General features: G+C 34.8%; 2 protein-coding genes across 2 annotated transcripts; both read left to right on the top strand.

The window, feature by feature from the left end:
• The first annotated feature begins 1,223 nt into the window (after positions 1–1,223).
• On the top strand, positions 1,224–6,950 carry LOC11408946 (amino acid transporter AVT1A). The gene is made up of 13 exons (XM_003624955.4): positions 1,224–1,404; positions 1,548–1,757; positions 1,851–2,101; positions 2,627–2,841; positions 3,657–3,680; positions 3,763–3,943; positions 4,073–4,292; positions 4,558–4,693; positions 4,792–4,811; positions 4,917–5,062; positions 5,403–5,446; positions 5,768–5,830; positions 6,479–6,950. Exons 1-13 carry the CDS (start codon positions 1,397–1,399, stop codon positions 6,569–6,571), a joined length of 1,611 nt encoding a protein of 536 aa, XP_003625003.3. The 5' UTR covers positions 1,224–1,396; the 3' UTR covers positions 6,572–6,950.
• A 2,747-nt stretch (positions 6,951–9,697) lies between these two features.
• Positions 9,698–23,028, top strand: LOC11411503 (amino acid transporter AVT1A). Its single transcript, XM_024770118.2, has 12 exons — positions 9,698–10,056; positions 10,469–10,737; positions 11,282–11,496; positions 12,368–12,391; positions 12,474–12,654; positions 12,799–13,018; positions 13,303–13,438; positions 13,543–13,562; positions 13,672–13,817; positions 20,837–20,880; positions 21,610–21,672; positions 22,515–23,028. The coding sequence occupies exons 1-12, from the start codon at positions 9,875–9,877 to the stop codon at positions 22,605–22,607; spliced, it is 1,593 nt and encodes a 530-aa protein (XP_024625886.1). The 5' UTR covers positions 9,698–9,874; the 3' UTR covers positions 22,608–23,028.
• The last annotated feature ends 1,139 nt before the right edge of the window (positions 23,029–24,167 follow it).

Genomic DNA, 24,167 nt, shown 5'->3' with positions numbered 1-24,167 from the left:
ATGGGTAAAAGCTGAAATAGAATTAAAAAATATAATTTTTGAAACTTTAAAGACAATAAATACACAATTTTTAATTTATGTCTCAAGGGTACAAGTTAACCTTTTTCTATTTTTATCGGTAGAAAATAGTTTTTCTCATATCAAGTTTTGCCTTAAAATACATGGAAAATACCATTTTAACCTCAACTGCAGTTAACTACTGTTCAGTCTACAAGCTGTAGTTAACTACCGCTGAGCCAGTTGCAGTTAACTGCAGCTGGCTCAACTGCACTTAAGTGCAGTTCCTGGCAGAGCATCAATTGTAATTTTAAGCGTCTCGGTCGAAAAATCAAAATAAATCGAGCCTTATTCGGAATGCTACAGAATTCTGCAGATCCTCTATATGTATTTTTATAGAGGTGTCTCAAAAGTTATGTAGCATTCTGACCAAGTCTCGATTTATTTTGATTTTTCGACCAAAACACGCAAAATCGCAATTTTTTTCCAAGTCCGTGTCCGGAAAAGTGACCTAGAAGTTGAATTTTTCACAATTGTTTGCACGCATGTTTAGGACCTAAAAACAACATCTCCCAGAAAAAAAATTGAATTTTTCGACCTGGAACGAATTAAATATGAATTTTTAACGCACCTAAAACTCAAGAAACAAAAACATCGACCTAAAAATCGAATTTTGAGCTGTTTTTTTGCAGATACTTCTATATATATATATAGGATTCCCCTAAAAAAATTCAATCATAAAATTACTTGAGACCCCCCTAAAAAATTCAATTTAAATAGGATTTATCACAATTTTTAAGTTAAATTTTTTAAAAGAGAAACCAAAACTTGATGTTTTAAAACGGGGGACAAATTTCATAAGTAATTAAAATAAGAGGATCAAATCTATAATTATTCAAAAATGCTTAAATAACATGACACGAGCTTCTTTAACTTAATCAATGTCACATGTTTGAACCGAGCTTGGACATGCTTAAATATTTTATCAACAATTGTCATAAAACACCGCATTTTTAAATATGTTTGTTATCCAAGAGCGCTTAGATGAGATGACATGAGTCTTTTCTTGCCGCTCAATTGAGTCTCACAATAATTGAGAAATTAATATCTGCAATTGCGCGAGAAGATACTCGATTTAAAAAAAAAAAAGTGTTTGTTTTGACCACCTCCTGAAACTGACTCATCCCACTCCTCATGACTGGTAGGCGTTTTTTCAAAAAAGGAATGTGATTTTGAATTTCCATGATAATCCAATTTCCAATAATTTTTTTTGAATGAGAAATTCAATTTCCAATATGTATTGGATTGGATTGGATCTTAATAATAATAATATATAGTAAAAAATGAGAGGACATTGACAACACATTTGTTTTGTTTTGGTTCTCCAGCTTTGTTACAGATGTCAAGGTAAGCTTCTTCTTCTTCTTTCTATCATCTTCCGCTTCACAATGCAACTGTTCCGCATCTCCAACTCTCTTTCTTAACTCACACATCAAATCAAATCATATCATATTTTTAAATTAACAAGATTTATACTAATTAAATTACAGAATAATCATCATGGCCAGCAACAACAGTGACAAGAACAAAGAAAAAGAGAATGATTATTTCTTAGATGCTAATGAAGATGAAACTGATATTGAAGCTGTTAACTACGATAGTGACAGTAGTAATAATAATGATGACGACGACGAAGATGATCGCATTGCTACTCATCGACCTGAATCTTTCACTTCTCAACAATGGCCTCAAAGTTACAAGTATGTCACCAGTTATATTCATGTTACATATTTTGGCGACAATTTTGTTTATGTTTGAATGTTTTTGATTTTGGTGTATGATTTATGTGATAGTGAGGCTCTTGATCCATTGACAATTGCGGCTGCACCAAATATTGGATCAGTTCTAAGAGCACCAAGTGTTATTTACGCAAGCTTTGCCGCGGGTCGTTCTTCCAAGAGTTACTTGGAATTACAAGATGGTTTTCTAACTGGTACTCAAATTCAAGAATCGACATGGTGGGAGAAAGCTTCCATTCAAAAGAATATTCCTGAAGAATTGCCTATTGGTTATGGATGTACCTTCACTCAAACTATTTTTAATGGTAAGTCCAATATAATATGTTTTCATCATACTTGTTAATTGCAATTGCAAGTTGGAGACGTAAGCAAAATTGGCCAAACACATGTGTACTTTGTTTGCATGTTTATCGTTTCTTTATTCTTTTAAACTGGGGTTGCTGTTCAAACAATCTTCATATTGCGGAAAAGTGTGAGTAAATGCGTCCGCAATTGTGATGTTGTGCAAACCACTAAAAACTTCCGTTGACCGTGGTTTGGAACTGTGGTTTCCATATCCTTGGACATTTAGGCCCCATTTGGTTTGAGCTTATGAAAAATAGCCTATGTAAATAAATAAGCTTTTATTTTAATTTATAAGCCCTCACTAACGAAAATTGTATCCTCATAAAGTTTTTTCATAAACTACCTTAAAAACTTTTAAATAATACATAAAAACTTATTTATTTGCATAAGTTGTTTTATATAGGCTCTAAAATAAGCTAATCCAAACGGGCCCTTATTCTGTCTGTGTGTATTTGTGCTCAATAAATATGTATGTGTATGTCTAGGGCTTAATGTGTTGGCTGGAGTTGGGCTTCTATCTGCACCTGATACTGTGAAGCAAGCTGGGTGGGCAAGTTTGCTGGTAATAGTTGTTTTTGCAGTTGTATGTTTTTATACAGCAGAGCTTATGAGACATTGCTTTCAAAGCAGAGAAGGTATCATTAGCTACCCAGATATTGGAGAAGCTGCATTTGGAAAATATGGCCGAGTTTTTATATCAGTAAGAATGTTTTTACTTTTGATTAATTATGGGGGAGAACTTGTTTATTTTGTGCATAGTCTTTCTTTCTAAGAATATGATCATTCGTTCTTTAAACTGAATTTATACTAATCCAAACACAGACTAAGCGTGTGTTTGTTTTGTCGGTAGGCAAAGGGGAACACGTGTGCCTTTTGAAGCTACAGTTTGTAGCTTGTTTGTTTTAAGCGTGAATGATTAATCTCACAATGGCTAGAATAGATAGAATAAAGGATATATAAGAGAAGCAATTTGTATATGTAAAGGCTAAAGGTTTTATAAGAAGATGCAGTGTCATAGTATCTAGTTGGTCTTGGTGATTGGCCTATTGATGATCATGGTGCTCTTTGAACAACCAACGCTTGTTTTTTAAGTTTAAATTCAAATTTGTTGTGCGGTTCTTGTTTCTTCGCAAAATGAAGTTTAATTGGCCTATTTTGTTTCCTCGGATTTTTTATACCTTATTGTCTCTTCATTCTGTTTCCTTCCTTCTAGTTCTATGTTTTAACATTGTGGATCTCAGTTCTTTATAACTCATTCTAGATGTTCCTTATAATTCTTCAACTTGTTACTGAATGGTCTAGGTTTCTCCATATCTTTGATCTTTTTGTTTTATATCTTAAGGCCATGAAATAATGTATCATGATATGATTCATCTCTATTTTATACCTTTTCATTCGAACTCACTATAACAGGAGTGTTAAAGAATGGTGATATAAGATGTATTTCTTATTGCATAGTTTAATGTTTTTACAAATCTGTGTACTGACATTTTTTTACTTTTTATCTTGTGGCAGATCGTTTTGTACACCGAGTTATATGTAAGTGCTGCAGTGCATCCATTTCTTTTGCCTTTATTACTCTACACCATCTATATGACATATCAAGTTTTAATGAATGCAGTCATATTGTGTGGAATTTATCATCATGGAAGGTGATAACCTTTCTGGTCTGTTTCCTGGAACATCCTTGCATTGGGGAAGTTTAAATTTGGATGGCAAGCACTTATTTGCAATTTTGGCTGCACTTATTATTCTCCCTACCGTTTGGTTGAAGGATCTTCGTTTTGTCTCCTATCTCTCAGGTTCTCTAAAATAAAATGATTTTGATGATCCCAAAATTTTAAGTTGTGGAGACAATACTCATAATGTCTATTGAAATGTCAATCCTTATTAGCAAGCACTTACCGAGATAACTTGTGATGATTTTGCAGCTGGAGGGGTTGTTGGTACTGCTTTGGTTGGTGCTTGTGTGTATGCTGTTGGAACAAGAAAAGATGTTGGCTTCCATCACACTGCTCCATTGGTGAACTGGAGTGGTGTTCCATTTGCTTTTGGTATTTATGGGTTTTGCTTTGCGGGACATTCAGTTTTTCCCAATATTTATCAATCTATGGCTAACAAAAAAGATTTTACGAAGGCAATGCTCATATGGTATGCTACATAACTTTCTTTGTCAGTGGAAACCAGGGATTTTTAGAAAAGGTCTGTGATCGTGATCTAGATTGCAGGATCAAGGTTGTTGGTGTCTGTGACTGTTATTGAGTCTGCATTAGCCACATTTGACCATGATTCTGTGTAATATTAAAGATCTTGACACGACCGTTACCCCGACTGCAGCTTAAAACCTCGATAGCAACACAAACTTTTTTTCTTCAGTGTTCGTTTCCCTCACCCCATACATTTTATTTTTGTACAGTTTTGTTTTGCCGGTGTTTTTATATGGAAGCGTCGGAGCTGCGGGATTTCTTATGTTTGGCGAAAGGACTTCATCTCAGATAACATTGGATCTACCACGAGATGCATTTGCTTCCAAAGTCTCCTTGTGGACTATAGTAAGAAAATTTTGGGGTCTCTTTGCATTAACTTTGTATGGTTTTTTCTTTCTAGGTACATTGACATTGTTTCTAATTTTGTCTGGTTTCTCTTGCAGGCAATTATCCCACTAACTAAATATCCTTTTATGTCATAATAATTCTATTTATTAAAGTCGAACTAGCTTGATCATATTATGCATATTATAAATTTCAATTTCATTTTTTCCTTAATTATGAACACATATGCTTTGATGATGAACCCACTGGCAAGAAGTTTGGAGGAATTGTTGCCTGATAGCATCTCACGCACTAATTGGTGCTTCCTTCTTCTCAGAACAGCATTGGTTATATCTACAGTTTGTGCTGCTTTTCTGATTCCATTTTTCGGTAAGCATTATTCTGTCTCTAATACAGTACATTTATATGTCATCACATTCAACAGACACTCAAGAAAATCATATCACTATAGCTAGAGATGGTGAGCACTTTGCAGGGCCATGCTACAAATATCTGATACCCGGTTAGAGCATCAATCATTTCATGCCACATCAAGTAGTGACTGCTAAATACTAATTACACATTTATTTATCTGCGTAAAAAAAAAGGTTTCTAAGTGTGTGGATTTAGATGAAAATAATTTTATAAGAAAATCTGCATGATAAAATCAATACTGGTATTATGTGTCAGATGGATAACATGTCTGTGACATCTTTTGTTACAATTTCAGGGCTAGTGATGGCTTTAATTGGTTCTCTCCTCAGTGTACTTGTGGTAAGCATACAATTCAGTTAAATATTAATTGCGGTCAATATCTAGCAATGTATAAAGAACTTGCATGTACTGTTCTCTTTTAAGGAATATGATTTGAAGGAAAAATGTTATTTACATGCATGAAACACTAAACAACTACGAATATCAGTTAATAAAAATCTTCTCTGTTTTGGATTGGGACGTCATCCCCTTACATTATATACGCAACTACCTTTTAATGTTCCCAACATTACGTGGACTAGATTTGTCATTTGCTTAAGGTAATTTTAAGGATTTAAGTCATGTAAACTGGTATATAATGTAGGATTTCTGTATTTTCAGGCAATGGTTTTGCCAGCTTTTTGTTTTCTGAAAATTGTGGGGAAAAGGGCTACAAATAAACAGGTATATATCAGTGCTTCTGATCTTGTTAATTTCATGTTTTTCCAAGTGCAATTATCTTATTTACGAAAAAAATTCAGTGTAGTAGCTTTGATTATTAATTTTAGAAGAGAGTCCTTGAGAGGGTACATAAAAATAACAGTTGAATACATGTTAGTACGGAGCCATAATTATGAATAATCAACTGTTCATGTTAGTTTCACAGTAACATAGAATCTATAACAACATATATTTATGTTGTGTATTACATTTCCCTGTGCCATTCAACTTATTTTTTGAATGTGCAACTACTTGTTTTGTTTTACCGCACAGAATTGGCGTCCGAGCAAAACCAAACACACTTATGTATTCTTTATTTACTTTTTTGTATAAAACTAATTTCAATGCCTAGTTTTCAAATTTTGAGACTCCAATAAGGATTTGTTTTCACGTAATTACGTAGTCAACTGTTAGATCAAGACTGGACAGCTCGTGTTTCAACTTCATATTTTGGACAAAGATGAAATATGAATTGTTCGATCTTTATCAAATAACTTAGATTATATGATTGTTTAGTTACATAATACAAATCCATATTTTACTCATGTTTTCCTATCCTTCCAATTTTTCTCTCCCTACTTTACTTTCTATAATGCTATATATCATCTGCAGGTTATTCTCAGTGTGGTAATTGCTGCATTTGGAATAGTATGTGCTTCCCTTGGAACATATTCATCTCTATTAAAGATTGTGAAGAGGAGCTGACTGACACTCTTTAATTTCAGCAAGTGGCCAGTTACCTACCTTTGGTCCCATTGAGTGTTACACATATGGTGAATGGAATGATATACAACAAAATCTTTATTGTTTGCACTGTCGAAAATGGAGTCAAACTTAAGCCGTTTAGTTTGCTGTTTCAGAGCAATGTTTTTTTAGCATTGTCTCTGTGGTTAACACCATAGATCCATGATTATTTTGGTACTAGTACAACTATGTGTGCTAAATCATTAGAATTTTTTTATCTTCTTTGCTAAAGTTTTGAATGAACTAAAATTCATTTTATAGTGAATAGAGGTTAATGTTGAAGGATTAATTTATATATCGGATTATATTAATTAATACCATGAAAGCTATGTGATATAAACTAAGCCAATGTCCAAATTAGTTTGGATAATTCGGTTTACATCAAACCAATGTATTGATGGTTAGACAAGTATCCCAGTCAAAAATAGTATAAAAAGTCGGTTCTTGGACCGAATATAGTTTTCTAACAAAAAAAGACGAACAAGAATCATGCACCCTATTTTTTGAAGGGTTGTTAGGGGGGGTTAAATTGTACTAGATGCTTTAAAATCTCAACTTGTATCCTAAAATTGCTCTTTAGACTTCACTATTTACTCTCAAACACTCCAAAATGATGTTTTTACCCTCAATGAAAATGATAGTTAACTATCATTTGTTGGTCTACCGTGTAGTTGACTGTTGTTTTAGATCCAAACTTGCATGGAACAAAAATATTGAAAAGAAAAAAAAAATCTCATGCGGTAAGTACCGAAACCCAACTGCTTTTTGCCTTACATCAAAGGAAAAATATGGAGAAACGAGTAGGGTTCCACCATTAACATTTGATTCCTCGACCACTTTCTTTATCGTACACCAACTACAATAATTTCATTTGATATCCACAGTCATATAACATCAAAGAAGAATATATGTTTAAGTAAATTCTCTATTTTCCATCAATCAATGAATGTGAATAATCCACTATACTATAGTATTTATTAGTACGCTATCCCAAAACTACTAATGGCTAAAGTAATGTGGCACATGTATTTCATCATTCATTTTTATTTATTCGAATACTAAGGTATAAAGCAATAAACTTGAGAACAGTAGCATTTCTACAATACTTAACTATTGTAGGAGTTTTGGCAAAGTTACGGTAGGCAACCTCTTTAGGTCTCTTATCGTAGGAGACTTGAGGTTTTTTTTTACAAAACTGATGTCAATGATTGGATGTACTTGAAAACTTTTGAAGACTATAGTATTATCATATTTTCTAAACATTAAATTATTTTTACAATATGTTCCATCATCTTTCTCTTTCCCCATCTATGTCTCTTACTCGCCCACCACAAACAACAACATCAATCTCTTGTTTTTGTCAAAAAAAAACATCAATATCTTGTTCTTACTCTCACCTTCGTAATTCTCCTGGACATCTAACATCTATGGAGTTACTTAATCTAAACTGAAAATGGGTTAATGATTTTCCGCAAGATTTAAATTTACACTCTTCCGTTTCTAATTTAATGCTTCCCTGGAGAAGAATCTAGCATGTGTTAGTTACATTTTTGGCCAGAATACGAAAAATAAATAAATAATTGGGATGGAAGGTTGGTAGGTGTCTTTAAGGGGGTTTGAAAATCCTTCTGTTTGGGTTCTCAAATTGAGATTGTACTTGTATATTCATACTATTATATTGGATTTTTAATCTTCAATCATTATTCCAATTAATTTTCCAGAGGCACTTAAAGCTTTAAGGGTTAATTGTTCTCCATTAAATTACTGTGAGAAGAGCAACAAAATGCAGTTGCTACAGTGCACGTCTCTCTCTCTCTCTCTCTCTCTCTCTCTCTCTCAGATCTACCAAATGAAAAAAATCTAGTGTGGAGGGCTTATGGTAAGATTAGTGTTCTTTGTCAATCTAACGGCAACACATGTCATTTTTTGTTATAAAAAAATAGTCTTTTTTTAATGTCTTCTACCGTAGGAGACATATTCAAGTCTCCTACCGGAAACGGCGCCAGGAGTTTTTCTTTGTTCTTGTTTATGAAGATTGAATCTGAAATAGCTAACTACTACCATTGAAGGTAAAAGTGTCATTTTCGGGGTTCCTGAGAACAAATAGTGAAGCCTAAAAAGCAATTTTCTTTATCCCCACCCAAACGTCATCATTTTAACTTCAACAAGTTTGAGTATTGGATTGCTCAATCGACTAGGTCGTAACTCTCGATCATTTTTTGTGAGTAAATATATGCCTCGTTGTAATTCTCGATCGTCTTTTTCATAAATATGAACAATTTTGTGGGGTCTATTAAGCAACTATCTTGTAACATTCGTTAGTATATTAATTAGAAATTTTTCCCATTGTGATGGGGTTGTTCTCTTCCCCTCAAATATCGGGTTGTAAATTCTAATCAATCTTTTTTGGGGGTAAACGTCATACCGGGTCCTAACTTTCCATTAACATTGTTGTGAATGTGTGCAATTTAAGACGACTTATTGAACGGTTATCAATGTTATATAATGAATGGAAACAATCCGAACCGGATTCAAGTTAAAGTTTTAGGTCTTAAAATTTTAGGCTAAGAAAAGGCCTAACATAACTTTAATTTAATTATATAAATATATAATAGAACAATTTAATACAAATTAATTTTTTTAGAGTAATTTAACACTAATTAATATTTCTTTTTTAACAAGTTAAGGTAACAAAAAGTAATATGTTTCATTGAATTCAATAGCATTTTAACTTTTAAAAAGTTAAATTCATCACGTTTTATCATTTTTCAACACCATATTTTTACTTTTATCCTCTTATCAAATGCCCCAAAGACACTCTTTAATATTTTCCTAATTAATATTATATTTCATAAAAAATACTAATTAATATTTTCCTAGCTGAGGTTCAACTTTATGCTCTAGCAAAACTAATATTTTTGATTTATTTTCATAAAGTCTTATATAAAAAAAAAATATTGTAAAATGTCTGACTATAGTACTATAGTAGGAGGATGACCACGGAAAACAATGTCTCTATTCAGAGATATTTTTAAACTTAGGTGTTATTCAGTGATATGATATGATTTCATCACATGTGCTGGATGATTTCACTCAACATCACAATTTTCAACATTAGTTAATTTAATGAAGGTTTACATTATTATCATTATCACTACCATCTTTAATTATTAATTTAATCATCGTATCGCTGACTCAGAACACAGTCACAAACAACAGAATAAATATCGGTGACATTGTAACAACAAGAATCAATCAATCATTATGGCCAACAACGATAAGAACAAAGAAAAAGAGAATGAATATTTTTTGGATGCAAACGAAGATGAAACCGACATTGAAGCTGTTAACTACGATAGTGACAGTAGCAATAATCGTGGCAGTTATGACGACGATGATCAACAACCTGAATCTTTCACTTCTCAACAATGGCCTCAAACTTACAAGTATGTTGAGTTATTTTGATGAGTCGCATCAATTATTTTGTTACATATTTTCGTGTACACCATCTTGTCATTGTTATAAGTAAATTCAACATTTGAGATTCATTCATTAAATGATCTATTAAATGATGTATGTGGTCTGTAATAAAGATCATATACATTATTAATTAATTAAATCAATCTAAAATGTAATAGTAACTGGTTGGTTTAGAAATAGAAATCGCATTCAAGCTCGATGGTGGAAATGGAGAACAACCTCAATTGTTTAGGAAAGAGTTAGAGATTAATGAGTTGATCTCAATATGGTATAAAACATCATGGTGTAATTTTATCCATGTAGTCGACCACGCTTAGAGGAATAAGGCTTGGTTGTTTTTGTTTTTTCTGATTTTTGTTATTTTTGTTTATGTGATAGTGAGGCTATTGATCCTTTGACAATTGCTGCTGCACCAAATCTTGGATCAATTCTGAGAGGACCAAGTGTTCTTTATTCAAGTTTTGTGGGTTCATTTTCATCAAAGAGTTACTTAGAATTACATGATGGAAAGACATCTTTTCTATCTGGTAATCAAATTCAAGAAGGGTTCCCAACAACATGGTGGGAGAAAGCTTCAATTCAAATGCAAATTCCTGAGGAATTGCCTATTGGTTATGGATGTACCTTCACTCAAACTATATTTAATGGTATGCTACTTCAATTTCACTTTAGTATCTCAACTATAATTTCTAAATTGCATTTGCGCTTATGTTAAGAGTTTCACGTTGGATGAGATATGACCTGAAAACGAGTTAATAAGTTAGAGGCATCTCTCATCTTGTAAGCCGGTGGTAGTGGTTGAGTTAGCCCCGTCCCAAAATTTAAGAGGTTATGATGCGAATGTATAAAGCACGGACACGGCATGGACACATTGACACCGATAATATTTTGAGAAAATGACATAATTCAATATAATCACACGTGTTAGTGTCGTGTCTGTGTCGGACACTGGACATGTCTTCAATCATAAGTGTCGCTGTTGTAAATGTGTAACTTGATATTGTGGTGCCACTACGGAGACCTCTAAAGATTTTATGTTGTGGCCACAATTGTAGCTGTGGACCGCAATTTATAACTATGACTTCCATATTAAAGTATTATTTGTTATTTGGCATATAAATTATTAAGCTCTGCTTCCTTTATTTTTATTTAGAAGTGGTCATCTGATGAGGTAATGTTGTACCTGGTTAGGGATTAATATCATGGCTGGAGTTGGGCTACTATCTACACCTGATACTGTGAAGCAAGCTGGGTGGGTGAGTTTGGTGGTGATGCTTATTTTTGCAGTTGTATGCTGTTATACGGCAGAGCTTATGAGACATTGCTTTCAAAGCAGAGAAGGTATCATTAGCTACCCAGATATTGGAGAAGCTGCATTTGGAAAATATGGCCGAGTTATTATATCAGTAAGAATGTTTTTGCTTTTGATTAATTTTGGGGGAGAACTTGTTTATATTTTGCATAGTCTTTCTTAGTAAGAATATGATCATTCATTGCTTTTAACCGAATATATACTAATCCAAACACACACTAAGAGTATGTTTGTTTGGTCGGTAGGCAAAAGGTCAACGAGTGTTCCTTTTGAAGCTACAGTTGGTAGCTTGTGTGTTTCCACAGTGAAATGCAATCAGACTTTCGGTAGTGGTGACTGAAGTGAACTCCCAAACATACACTAAGTTTGTTTCCTCGTTGTTAGAATTCAAACGTGAATGATTAGTCTTGCAATGTCTAGAAATGGACTGAAGGATACATAAGAGAAGCGATTTGTATATGTAAAGGCTTATGAATTTGAGAGAAGATGCAGTGTCTTAGTATCTAGGTGGTCTTGGTAATTGGCATGTTATTGCTCCTGGTGCTCCTTGAACCTCCAGCACTTGTTAATTTAAATTTAAATTCAAATTTATTATGCAGTTCTTTTTTCATTCCTCAGGTTTTTTATACCTTATTGTCTCTTCATTCTGTTTCCTTCCTTCTAGATCTAGGTTCTAACATTGTGGATCTCAGTTCCTTATTACTCATTCTAGATGTTCCTTATAATTCTTAAACATGTTACTGAATGGTGTAGGTTTCTCCATATCTTTGATCATTTTGTTTTATATCTTAAGGCCATGAAATAATATACCATGATATGATTCATCTCTATTTTATACCTTTTCATTCAAACTCCCTATAACAGGAGTGTTAACTAATGCTGACATACCTTGCATTTCCTATTGCATAGTTTGGTTTTAATAATCTGTGTACTGACATTTATTTTTGTTTTCTACTTTGTGGCAGATCATTTTGTACATCGAATTATATGTAAGTGCTGCAGTGCATCCATTTCTTTTGCCTTTATTACTCTACATGATCTATATGACATATCAATGTTTTATGAACACAGTCATATTGTGTGGAATATATCATCATGGAAGGTGATAACCTTGCTGGTCTGTTTCCTGGAACAAACTTGCATTGGGGAGGTTTAAATATGGATGGCAAGCACTTATTTGCAATTTTGGCTGCACTTATTATTCTCCCTACTGTTTGGTTGAAGGATCTTCGTATAATCTCCTATCTCTCAGGTTCTCTAAACTCAAATAATTTTGACAATCCGAAAATTTTAAGTTGTGGAGACAATACTCATAATGTCTATTGAAAATATCAATCCTTATTTTCAACCTCTCTGTAGCAAGCACTTACTGAGATTACTTGTGATGATTCTGCAGCTGGAGGGGTTATTGGTACAGCTTTGGTTGCTACTTGTGTGTTTGTTGTTGGGACAAGAAAAGATGTTGGATTCCATCACACTGGTCAATTTGTGAACTGGAGTGGCATTCCATTTGCTTTTGGTATCTATGGGTTTTGCTTTGCAGGACATTCAGTTTTCCCCAATATTTATCAGTCTATGGCTAACAAAAAAGATTTTACGAAGGCAATAATCATATGGTATGCTACATAACTTTCTTTTTCAGTGGCAACCAAGGTTTTTTTTTAATTTTTTTTTTTTATAAAAAGTCTGCGATAGTAATCTAGATTGCAGTGTCAAGGTTTTTGGTGTTTTCGTGACTGTTATTGAGGCTGCATTAGCTGCATTTGACCATGATTCTATGCAATATTAAAGATCTTGACATGGATGTTACCGCGACTGCAATTTAAAACCTTGATAGTAACACATACTTGTTTTCATTAGTGTTATTTTCACTTACCTCATACATTTTATTATTGTACAGTTTTGTTTTGCCTTTTTTGTTATATGGAGGCGTCGGAGCCATGGGATTTCTCATGTTTGGTGAAGGGACTTTGTCACAAATAACATTGAATCTACCACGAGATGCATTTGCTTCCAAAGTCTCCTTGTGGACTATAGTAAGAATTTTTTTGGGTCTCTTTGCGTTATTTTTGTATAGTTTTTTTTCTTTCTTTCAAGGTACATTTGCAATGTTTCTAATTATGTCTGGTTTCTCTTTCAGGCAGTTATCCCGCTAACTAAATATCCTTTTCCGTGATAAGAACTCTATTTATTTAAGTTGAACTAGGCTTGATCATATTATGGAGACATTATAAAATTTCAATTTTCTTTTTTCCTTAATTATGAACAAATATGCTTTGATGATGAACCCACTGGCAAGAAGTGTAGAGGAGTTGTTGCCTCATAGCATCTCAAGCACTAATTGGTGCTTCATTCTGCTTAGAACAGCACTGGTTATATCTACAGTCTGTGCTGCTTTTGTGATTCCTTTTTTCGGTAAGTGTTAATCTTTGTCTCAATACAATACATTTATATGTCATCACATTTAGCAGACACTCAAGAAAATTATATCACCATACTATAGCTAGAGATGGTCAGCACTTAGCAGGGCTATGCTACAATTATCTGATACTCGGCTAGAACATCAATCTTGCCACATCAAGTTCAACACCTCGAACAGCCTCCTATTCCAACTATGAAAATATTTAAGAATTTATAATGGTTCCGGAAACTTAAAATTATATTTTAATATTGAGAACCAACTGGTTGTTTCTGTTGAGATATTGTGTGATTTTGTCTTGATTATACTTTCCTTTCTTAGTTAATGTTTTCCCTCATTCTTGGGATTGATTAGGAGGCTCATGCCTCTGTGTGTGTGTGAATTTTCCTCACATTATTTAGACAAGATATTAAGTCTCAAGTTGGTATCGAGAGCCAGGTTCAAAACCCTGGCTTTTCTTTGGCTGTTGGATATCCAAGAGAGACCTCTGTTTGACCTCATCCATCACCAGAGCCCCTGCCGCCATCAGCGACAGAGACACGCGGCCCACCATCGTGACCATACACTGCCGATTTGCTTACTGTCAAAATCCCTCTGGTCACAGTCTGAACGTTTTTCTGGTGCGTGTGTGTCACGCTCTAACCTCTGGTCTTATTTTTGCGCTGTCGTTTATTCCCGTTTTTCTTTCCAGTTCTATTGGAACCCCTTCCAGCTTGTGGGTCTCGCGTTTGAGGTGTGTTCTGGCAGTTTTTTGCTTCCCATGTGTTGATTCTTCACTGTTTCGGTTTTACCGCCTCAAACCTGTTGGTTTGGTCATGCAACCCAGACTTCGTTATTTGGTATTGTTGCATTTTTTGGTTGAGATGAGACATCATGTCTAAAATCCCAACTATTGAGTCCTCAAAGTCTGCAAAGGTTGATTCCACGAAAAGGGGCTTGATATCATCTGCACTCCAAGGAATGACCACTATCACAACTTGAAAAATTGAATGGTAAGAACTATTTGAGTTGGTATTCATATGTTGAGTTATGGTTCTTGGGCCAGCTTCCTTCATATCATCTTACTAAGAAGGCTTTCAAGATTGGTGCTACATCGAAAGATGATTGGGAACTAGCTGAATATCAACTAATATCTCTGTTGTGGAATTCTATTGAGCCTCAGCTGATGGTACATTTCCGTCCATATAGGACATGTTATGAGGTTTGGCATAAGGCTAAAAATCTTTAGGCTAACGATATCCAAAGATTGTATGAATCTGTTCCCAGTTTAGTTACCCTTCAGATGACTAATCAAGATTTATTTGATTATTTGGCTCGAGCTCAATCCACTATTGACGTCCTCAAACTTATGTTAGTTAGTGATGATCTTATTCTTAAGCAGGTATTGGTGAAGTTTGGCAATATGATCATGGTGTTTATCCTTCATAGCGTCCCTAAGGAGCATGGTAAAATACCACCATTCCTAGGTGGAAAAACTTATTAATCGTCTCGGCCGAGTTTCTTTACCAAATGATGAGATTAAGACCGCCCCTAAGTTTGGTTTTGTCTATTCCCTATTTTGAGTCTTTTGAATCCACACCTCTATTTTTTGTTCCTCCCGAAGTACTAGATATGTCTTTATTACCCGAGTTTCTGTTAAACTCAGAGAAACGAGGGATATTAAACTCAGAGAGACTAAGAAATGAGGGTCAAAACTGTATCCCCCTTCATTCTGATTTCTCATATAAATACAATGTATTTACAAGTTGCCAAGTTGACTTTCAACCCACTAAATTAGCTAAACTGACGTGTATATATTTACAACTAATTATGCTAATTGAAAGGATGATTATTTGACTATTACAAATAAATGTGCAATCTTATAGAATTTGATTTGCCATTAATTCCATTGACATCCCCCCTCAAATTGATGCTGGTAAATCTACAAGCATCAATTTGCCAAGTAGAAAATTGTGCCGCTGACGTGTCAAACTTTTAGTGAAAATGTCAGCTGTTTGAACAGATGTTGAGACATGTGGTAGATTGATGATTCTTCGATCATAGGCTTCTCGAATAGAGTGACAATCAACGTCGATGTGTTTCGTCCGTTCATGGTAAACTGGATTTGCTGCAATCTGAATGGCACTGGTGTTGTCAGCATGCAGCGGAGTCGGTTGATCTTGAGAGAATCCAAGCTCTGTTAGAAGTCCACGCAACCATATTATTTCAGAACAAGCAGCAGACATTGCGCGGTATTCTGCTTCAGTGGATGACTTTGAGACTGAATCTTGTTTCTTACATTTCCATGAAATAGGAGCATTTCCTAGGAACATACACCAACCAGTAGTAGATTTTCTTGTGTCTGGACAGCCAGCCCAATTGGCATCACTATATGCTTGGAGTTTGATTGATGAACCAACAGGAAAAAATAAACCACGCTTTAGGGTGCCAAGGAGGTATCTAATGATTCGTTGCACTGCTGAAAGATGAAAATGTCGTGGAGCTTGCATGAACTTACTAACTGTGTGTACAACAAAAGAAATATCTAGGCGAGTGATAGTTACATAGATGAGACTTCCAACCAGTTTGCGATATTGAGTGGGATCGTCAAGGTGGTCACCTTCATCTCTTCTATATTTAACATTAACTTCCATGGGAGTGTCTACAGGGGTTGCATTTGTGAGTCCAGCTAGCTGGACCAAGTCTTGAATATACTTTTGTTGATTTAGAAAAACACCTTCATGATGATAATGCACCTCTAAACCCAAGAAATAAGTGAGACGGCCCAACTCTTTCATATGAAAAGTTGAATGCAACAAGTTTTTGATCCTAGAAATAGCATCTTGATCAGAACCAGTCACAACAATGTCATCCACATAAACAAGAAGCACCACCATGCCTTTAGGAGTTCTTTGTAGGAAAAGAGATGGATCATACCGACTTTGACTGAATTCAAAACCAAGTAGTGTCGATCGAAACTTTTCAAACCATACTCTTGGTGCCTGTTTCAATCCATACAAAGATTGTTTTAGTTTGCAAACAGTATTAGGTGAAGGTGTAGGCATACCATTAGGAAGTTTGATGTAAACTTCCTCCTTAAGGCCACCAAGGAGAAATGTCACAGCCTTTACAACCTCGGTTGATTCATCTATTCCTAGCAACTCGATCAATCCAGCACCAGTTCAGCAGAATGCTCCTAGTAGTTCAACAGTCACCCCTGAAATGGTTCAACAAATGATCATTTCTGCCTTCTCTGCTCTAGGAATCTCAGGTAAATCCTCTTCCTCCTGGTACTTTGATTCGGGGGCTTCCAACCACATGACCAGCAATGCCCAATTTCTTTCTAATATCAAAAAATATTTTGGAAATCTCAAGATACATACTGCTGATGGAAATCAATTACCTATCACAGCCATCGGTGATATTTCTTCATCTCTAACAAATGTTTTTGTCTCTCCTGGTCTCACTAGTAATCTCATTTCGGTTGGTCAATTAGTCGAGAATGATTGTCAAGTACAATTCTCACAATCTGGTTGTCTTGTGCAGGATCAACAATCAGGGAAGATAATCGCGAAGGGGCCTAAAGTTGGACGTCTTTTCCCAATCCAGTTTTCATTGCCTCAAAGTCTTTCTTTGCCTTTAATTTCTTGTAATTCTGCTATTGTTGATTACCAAGTGTGGCATAAGCGTCTTGGACATCCAAACGCAAATGTACTTCATGAGTTGCTAAAATCTAATTTTCTTGGAAATAAACACACCCCATCACTTAATTCTGTTCATTTTGATTGCATTCCTTGTAAGCTTGGTAAGAGTAAAATTTTGCCATTTCCAACACATCAGTCTAATGTAACACAACCTTTTGATATAATCCATAGTGATGTTTGGGGTGTGGCACCAGTTATATCTCATGCTCATTACAAATATTTTGTAACTTTTATTGATGATTATAGTCGTTTCACTTGGGTCTATTTTCTGCGATCAAAAGATGAAGTCTTTTCCACATTCAAATTTTTTCATGCTTATGTCCAGACCCAATTTTCATCAAAAATCAAAATATTTCGCTCTGACAATGGGGGGGAGTACATGTCACACTCATTTCAGGAATTTTTGCAATCTAATGGCATTATATCTCAAAGGTCATGCCCCTCAACTCCACAACAAAATGGGGTAGCGGAAAGAAAAAACCGTCATTTGCTTGATGTTGTTCGCACCCTTTTGTTAGAGTCTCATGTGCCTTCACGATTTTGGTGTGAAGCTCTTTCCACTGCTGTCCATCTTATAAACAGAATGCCATCTCCGTCAATAGGTAATGAGTCCCCTTTCACTCGGTTATATGGTCACCCACCAAATTACTCCACTCTACGTGTCTTCGGTTGTGTGTGTTATGTCCATCTTCCTCCACAAGAACGCACCAAACTCACTGCACAATCTGTTGAATGTGCTTTTCTTGGATATTCTCCTCATCAAAATGGTTTTCTATGTTATGATCCTAACCTTCGTAGGATTTGGGTATCTAGAAATGTCATATTCCAAGAAAATAAATATTTTTTTGCATCACATCATGACCTCGTCTCTTCTCCAGTTTCTATTTTGCCATTGTTTTCTGACTCTCATTCAAGGCAACAACTTTCTAAACCTCTCTTGACCTACAAAAGACGTAGTACTGCCACTCATGGGCCCCCTCAAGATAATTCCTTGGTTGCCTTATTGGACATTCCTTGAGAATATGTCCGTCTTGTTTGCAGCAATTGCAGACTTTGTTTGGACAGTTTGAAGCATAATGTCCCAATTTCTTGCAACAGAAACATTGAACAGCACTCATGTCATGACTTCTTGTCTTTCCTCGTGCCACATAAGCCACTGGAACAGAAGACACTTTTTGATCTTCAATGATGGACTGTGTCAGCAGACGTTGTTCTTCACGTAATAGATCATTGAAACATGCATCCAATGATGGTAGAGGGTTTCTATGCATGAGATTGGACCGAATACCTTCAAATTCAGATCTCAATTTCATAAGAAATTGATCTCGCTTGGTAGTTTCATGAACAGATTGTACAGAACTTAGACCTTCAGAAGTCAAGTCTGCATAAACTATCTCAGTATATTCAGCCCAAAGATTCATGAATTGAGAGTAAAATTCAGAGATGGAGAGACTATCCTGTTTAAACAAAGCTATGTCGTGTTCAAGCTGGAATCTTCGAGCGGCGTTGTTCTGATTGTAGACTTTCTTCAAGTAATTCCACATTGTGGCTGCTGTTTTGTAAGGTCGGAGATTCAGGACAATGTTTGGATCAACAGAGCCTAGGACCCAGGACATGACTTGAGCATCTTTGACTACCCATTTGGCATGTGCAACCTTATCTTTCTCTTTGTCAGGAAATGGGGTGCTGCCATCAACATGACCCCACAAATCTTTTCCTGTGACAAATATCTCGAAATGGAATGCCCAAGTTGAGTAGTTTTTGCCATTAAGGCGAACCACCAAGATTTCATGTTTTTCGGTAGACATGTGACTATGGAAATAGGTATTGAACAAGAGGTTAATCTGGACTGGGAAACGAATAACTGAGACACAGAAGTGAAAAGAATAAAAAACAGACTAGGTTCTTGGTTTGTAACCTAGGCTGATACCATGTTAAACTCAGAGAAACGAGGGATATTAAACTCAGAGAGACTAAGAAATGAGGGTCAAAACTGTATCCCCCTTCATTCTGATTTCTCATATAAATACAATGTATTTACAAGTTGCCAAGTTGACTTTCAACCCACTAAATTAGCTAAACTGACGTGTATATATTTACAGCTAATTATGCTAATTGAAAGGATGATTATTTGACTATTACAAATAAATGTGCAATCTTATAGAATTTGATTTGCCATTAATTCCATTGACAGTTTCCACTTCCTTTGAATCGGTTTGGCATCACCTATGAGTGAAGGTTTGGACCACATGCTTCAGCTCTTGCTCTAAGTGTCTCCACCTCTGCTCCTGCTCCACCTGTGTCTGCTCATTTGCCCATTGCCATCCACAAAATTAAATGTTCAACCCTTAACGATCATCTTATTTATAATTGTGTCTTACCATGGTTTGTCTCCCACTTATTGTGCTTTCGTTTCTGCTCTTTCATTTGTCTCTATGCCAAAGGCTTTTCAGGAAGCTATCCCATCCAGAATGGAGGCAGGCCATCTTGATGAGATGTCAGCTTTAGACTCTAACCGTACTTGGGAGCTATCCCATCCAGATGTATGCAAAGTACAAGTCTTTGTATGGCTTGAAACAATCACCTCGAGCAGGGTTAGGAGGATTTATTTTTTTTTGAACAAGGGGTTGGGAGGATTTAGCAAAGTCCTACAGTAATTTGGGATGATCCATTGTGAGGCAGATCACTCTGTTTTCACTAAATGCTCCTCATTAAATAAATATATCAATCAACCTGGTAGTTTATGTTGATGATATACAAGATTCGTATCAGTATTATATTTATAAATATTATTCTTTCCATTAATATGACAGTATCTGCCTTGGTGGAGTAGTTAAACATGATTTAATGCCAAGATTCAATCAAGGTACTGGCGAAACAAGAGCACCAAACTATTGCATCATCGAACAATTTATGTGGAACTAGTGAAATATAATTTACTCAACTCTTTGGCCCCTTTCAAAAAAACTAGAAAAGCTGCCATTGCTCTTTAAGAACCAGCTCTTATCTTGGATCATTGATGACATGGGATATATTATTTTTAAACTTCAATCACTTTTTTATCATGAGGACAACTATTGGATCATCAAATAGATATTGAATTGTTACTTTATACGTAATCACAATTATTTTTTATTCTGGCAGCTTAAATGCTCATATTGTCCTTGATAAATCTTGGAGCGCTAACTGCTAAATTCTAATTACATACTTATTTATCTGCGCAAATAATGTGTTTGTGTGTGTATATTTAGAAATTATGTATTAAAAAAATCAACACTGCATTATGTGTCAGATGGAAAACATGGCCCTGACATCTTTTATTATAATTTCAGGGCTAGTGATGGCTTTAATTGGTTCTCTCCTGAGTGTACTTGTGGTAAGCATACATTTCGGTTAAATAGTTGCATTCAATATGTGCAAGGAATTTGTAAGTACCGTTCTGTTTTAAAGGAACATGGTTTGAGGGGAAAATACAATGTATATGCATGTATGAGACTAAACAGCAACAATTACTCTTACTCTATTTTTTTCTCGGAATATGACGTCATTCCCTCACCCGAAATAAAAATTTAGAAAGAGAAAAAAAATGACCGACGTGTCTTCAACCATTTTGTATTTTCTTATTTAACCTTTTACTTGTTAGCATTATTGTAATAAAGCATTTATTTACTTGTCATGTCTGGGGTAAAGTTTTCTGCCTTGTATTTAAGCTTCCTGAATGCTCTGCCACACATAATCTTCTACTAAAATCTAACTTGACTAACAAATAGGCATTGGTATGTATGGTTATAGAATATGAAGTTTCTGGTCTGGATTTAAAATTAAAACTTCTGTATATAAGTCCAACTTTTTTATAATAAGATATTGTATGCTATGTTTACCCCTGCAAGGAGAGAGGCTCTATGATTTGAACTAGTGTTTTTGTGAAAATATTAATATTTGTAGTTCAAAATTTACTCTTGATTCTTTCGACGTATACGCAACTACCTTTTTAATGTTCCCAACATTACATGGACTTGATTTGTCATTTTCTTCAGCTAATTTTAAGGATTTAAGTCATGTAAAGTGTAAACTGTTATATAATGTAGGATTTCTATATTTTCAGGCAATCGTATTGCCGGCTTTATGTTTTCTGAAAATTGTGGGGAAAAAGGCTACAAGTACACAGGTATATATCAGTGCTGCTGATCTTGTTAATTTTATGTTTTTCCAAGTTCAATTATTTTAATTATGAAAATTTTAAAAGTAGTAAATTCTATTCACCAGTTTGATTATTAATTTCAGAAGAGGGTCCTTTAGAGGGTAATAAAAATAACGGTTTTTTAGGCAATAAAAATAATAACAGTTTCCTTCAAAAAAAAAAAATTAATAACTGTTGAATACAATAACATAGCTATAATAACAGTTTCTCTGTGACAATCCACATTTTTTCTCTTTTTTGTGGGGTACTTGCTGTCACATTCTTTCGCCTTATTAAGTAGTTGCAACTTGCAAGAGGAAAACAGATTTGGATTTTATGAAATCACACAATCATGGATTATGATGATTACACAGCTCATATTTTGATATGCATTCATTTTAAAATCAATTTGGTAAAGTTAAAATAGAGTCTACAAAACATCTTTTGAATGTATAACTACTTTTTTAGTTGTTTTGCTTAACCACAGAGAATTGCGGTCTGAGAAAAATCATTTAAACACACTTATGTATTCTTTATTTTCTTTTTTGTTTAAAACTAATTTCAATGCCTAGTTTTCAATGTTTGAGACTCTAATATAAGGATTTGGTTTCACGGAAATTACGTGGTCGACTCTTAGATCAAGATTGGACGGCTCATGTTTCAACTTTATATTTTGGACAAAGTTGGGTGTGAACCATTCGATTTTGATCGATAGTGTAGATTTCATGAATTGGTCAAAGGCGTCTATGATTGTTTCGAGTGTAGGGAATACAAATCCATATTTTACTCCTGAGGTTTCCTGACTTTTATAATGTCATCATCTGCTGCAGGTTGTTCTCAGTGTGGTAATTGCTGCATGGGGAGTAGTATGTGCTTCCCTTGGAACATATTCATCTCTATTAAAGATTTTGCAGATAAGCTGACTGACACTCTTTAATTTCAGCAAGTGGCCAGTTACTTATCTTTGTAGCCATTTATATGCATGTCCCATTGAGTGCTACACATATGGTGAATGCAATGATAGTAAAATCGTTTATTGACTGCACTCATTGAAAATGGAGTCAAACTTGAGCCGTTTAGTTTGCTGTTTGAGAGCAATGTTTTTTTTAGCATCGTCTGCGCGATTAACAACATCATGGCTCCATAATTATTTGGTAGATAAAGCTATAAATCGCGAATATTTTGCATGCGATTTTTTCATGTTGCATTCCATAATAACCTCCATGTACTCCACCAATTGTCTTGTATTCCTCTTAATAGAGAATTTTGATTGGTTAATTGTTGTTTGTGAAACATTAGCGATAATCTTTTTTGCTTGATATAGCATCGCTCTTATTTGTGTAAGCTAACTCGTTAAAATTTCTCTTTTCTTTTCCTTCTTTCCTGAAGTTCAATATGAAGTAAAATTAATTCTTTTATATTTTAGTGAATGGGGATAAATTTTGAAGGATTAATTTATAGGGTTTCGGATTACATCATAAAAAGCTATAAATATAAACCAAACAAATGTTCAAATTAGTTCGGATAGATGCTTTGGAAATCTCAACTTGTTCCCTCCATAAAAAGTTGGATTAAGTGGGTCATTGTAATCGTTTAATCTTTGTCATCCCTACTAAGCAGAATCGCGATGATAATTTCAATGGACATGATTGATAATTGGTTTGTGGAGACGAGGATCTCGAAGAAAAAAAGATGACACCCTCGATCAACCTTCTCGGTGGCCTCAATGGCAATCTCATGTTTGTGTCTATGTGATTTTAGAGGCGACCACCGCAACTCATACACAAGACTGAATAAACTCGTCTCATAGGTGATGATCCAACGATTTTGTTGCTCCTTCAACTATCATTTATGGATTCAAAGACAATGGAACAAAACATTGTCAAGGGAGAGAGCACAACACCATCTTCAAGCTTGAAACACTTTAATAGTGAAGAGAACTTCTATAGAAATTATCTATTATTACGGTGCTCCACACGATATTGGTGATGGTTTCCAAGCAAGAAAACATTGGAATCTTCACCATTGTCTAAAAGCTTATCATCACCATTCGAATCCTCACATGATTATTACTTAAATACCTTATTAAGAATTAAATGGTGGTGTGAACGATAGAGGTTCGAAGACGAAAACAGCATAGATCTTAATTTTAAAATGAAGGGCATATTTTTAGCGGAGCTTTTTATCGCGAACTCATCACGAACGGACGTCGATCCAATCAAATCTCATATTGGCTGGCAATGGAGTCGTGGACTTTCAATTGTGTAGCGCTACTAAGCCTTTATGATCTCATGCTATTATATTTCTCGCTATGTTAAGCATTTTCCTTCTAGAAAAACAAGTTAACACCATTGTCTAACAATCTAACCAACTCATCACATCCGATCATCTTTTACCATGTAAATTTTTGCACATAAATATAGGTATGTGTACCTCAGCTGCTAGCTTTTTAAAAAATTAAAAAATAAAAGAGTACAAATTGG

The sequence above is a fragment of the Medicago truncatula genome, chromosome 7, assembly GCF_003473485.1.
Source record: "Medicago truncatula cultivar Jemalong A17 chromosome 7, MtrunA17r5.0-ANR, whole genome shotgun sequence".
NCBI lineage: Eukaryota > Viridiplantae > Streptophyta > Magnoliopsida > Fabales > Fabaceae > Medicago > Medicago truncatula.
The sequence above is the reverse complement of the archived record's forward strand: the minus strand, read 5'-3'. Positions and strand labels throughout refer to the sequence as shown.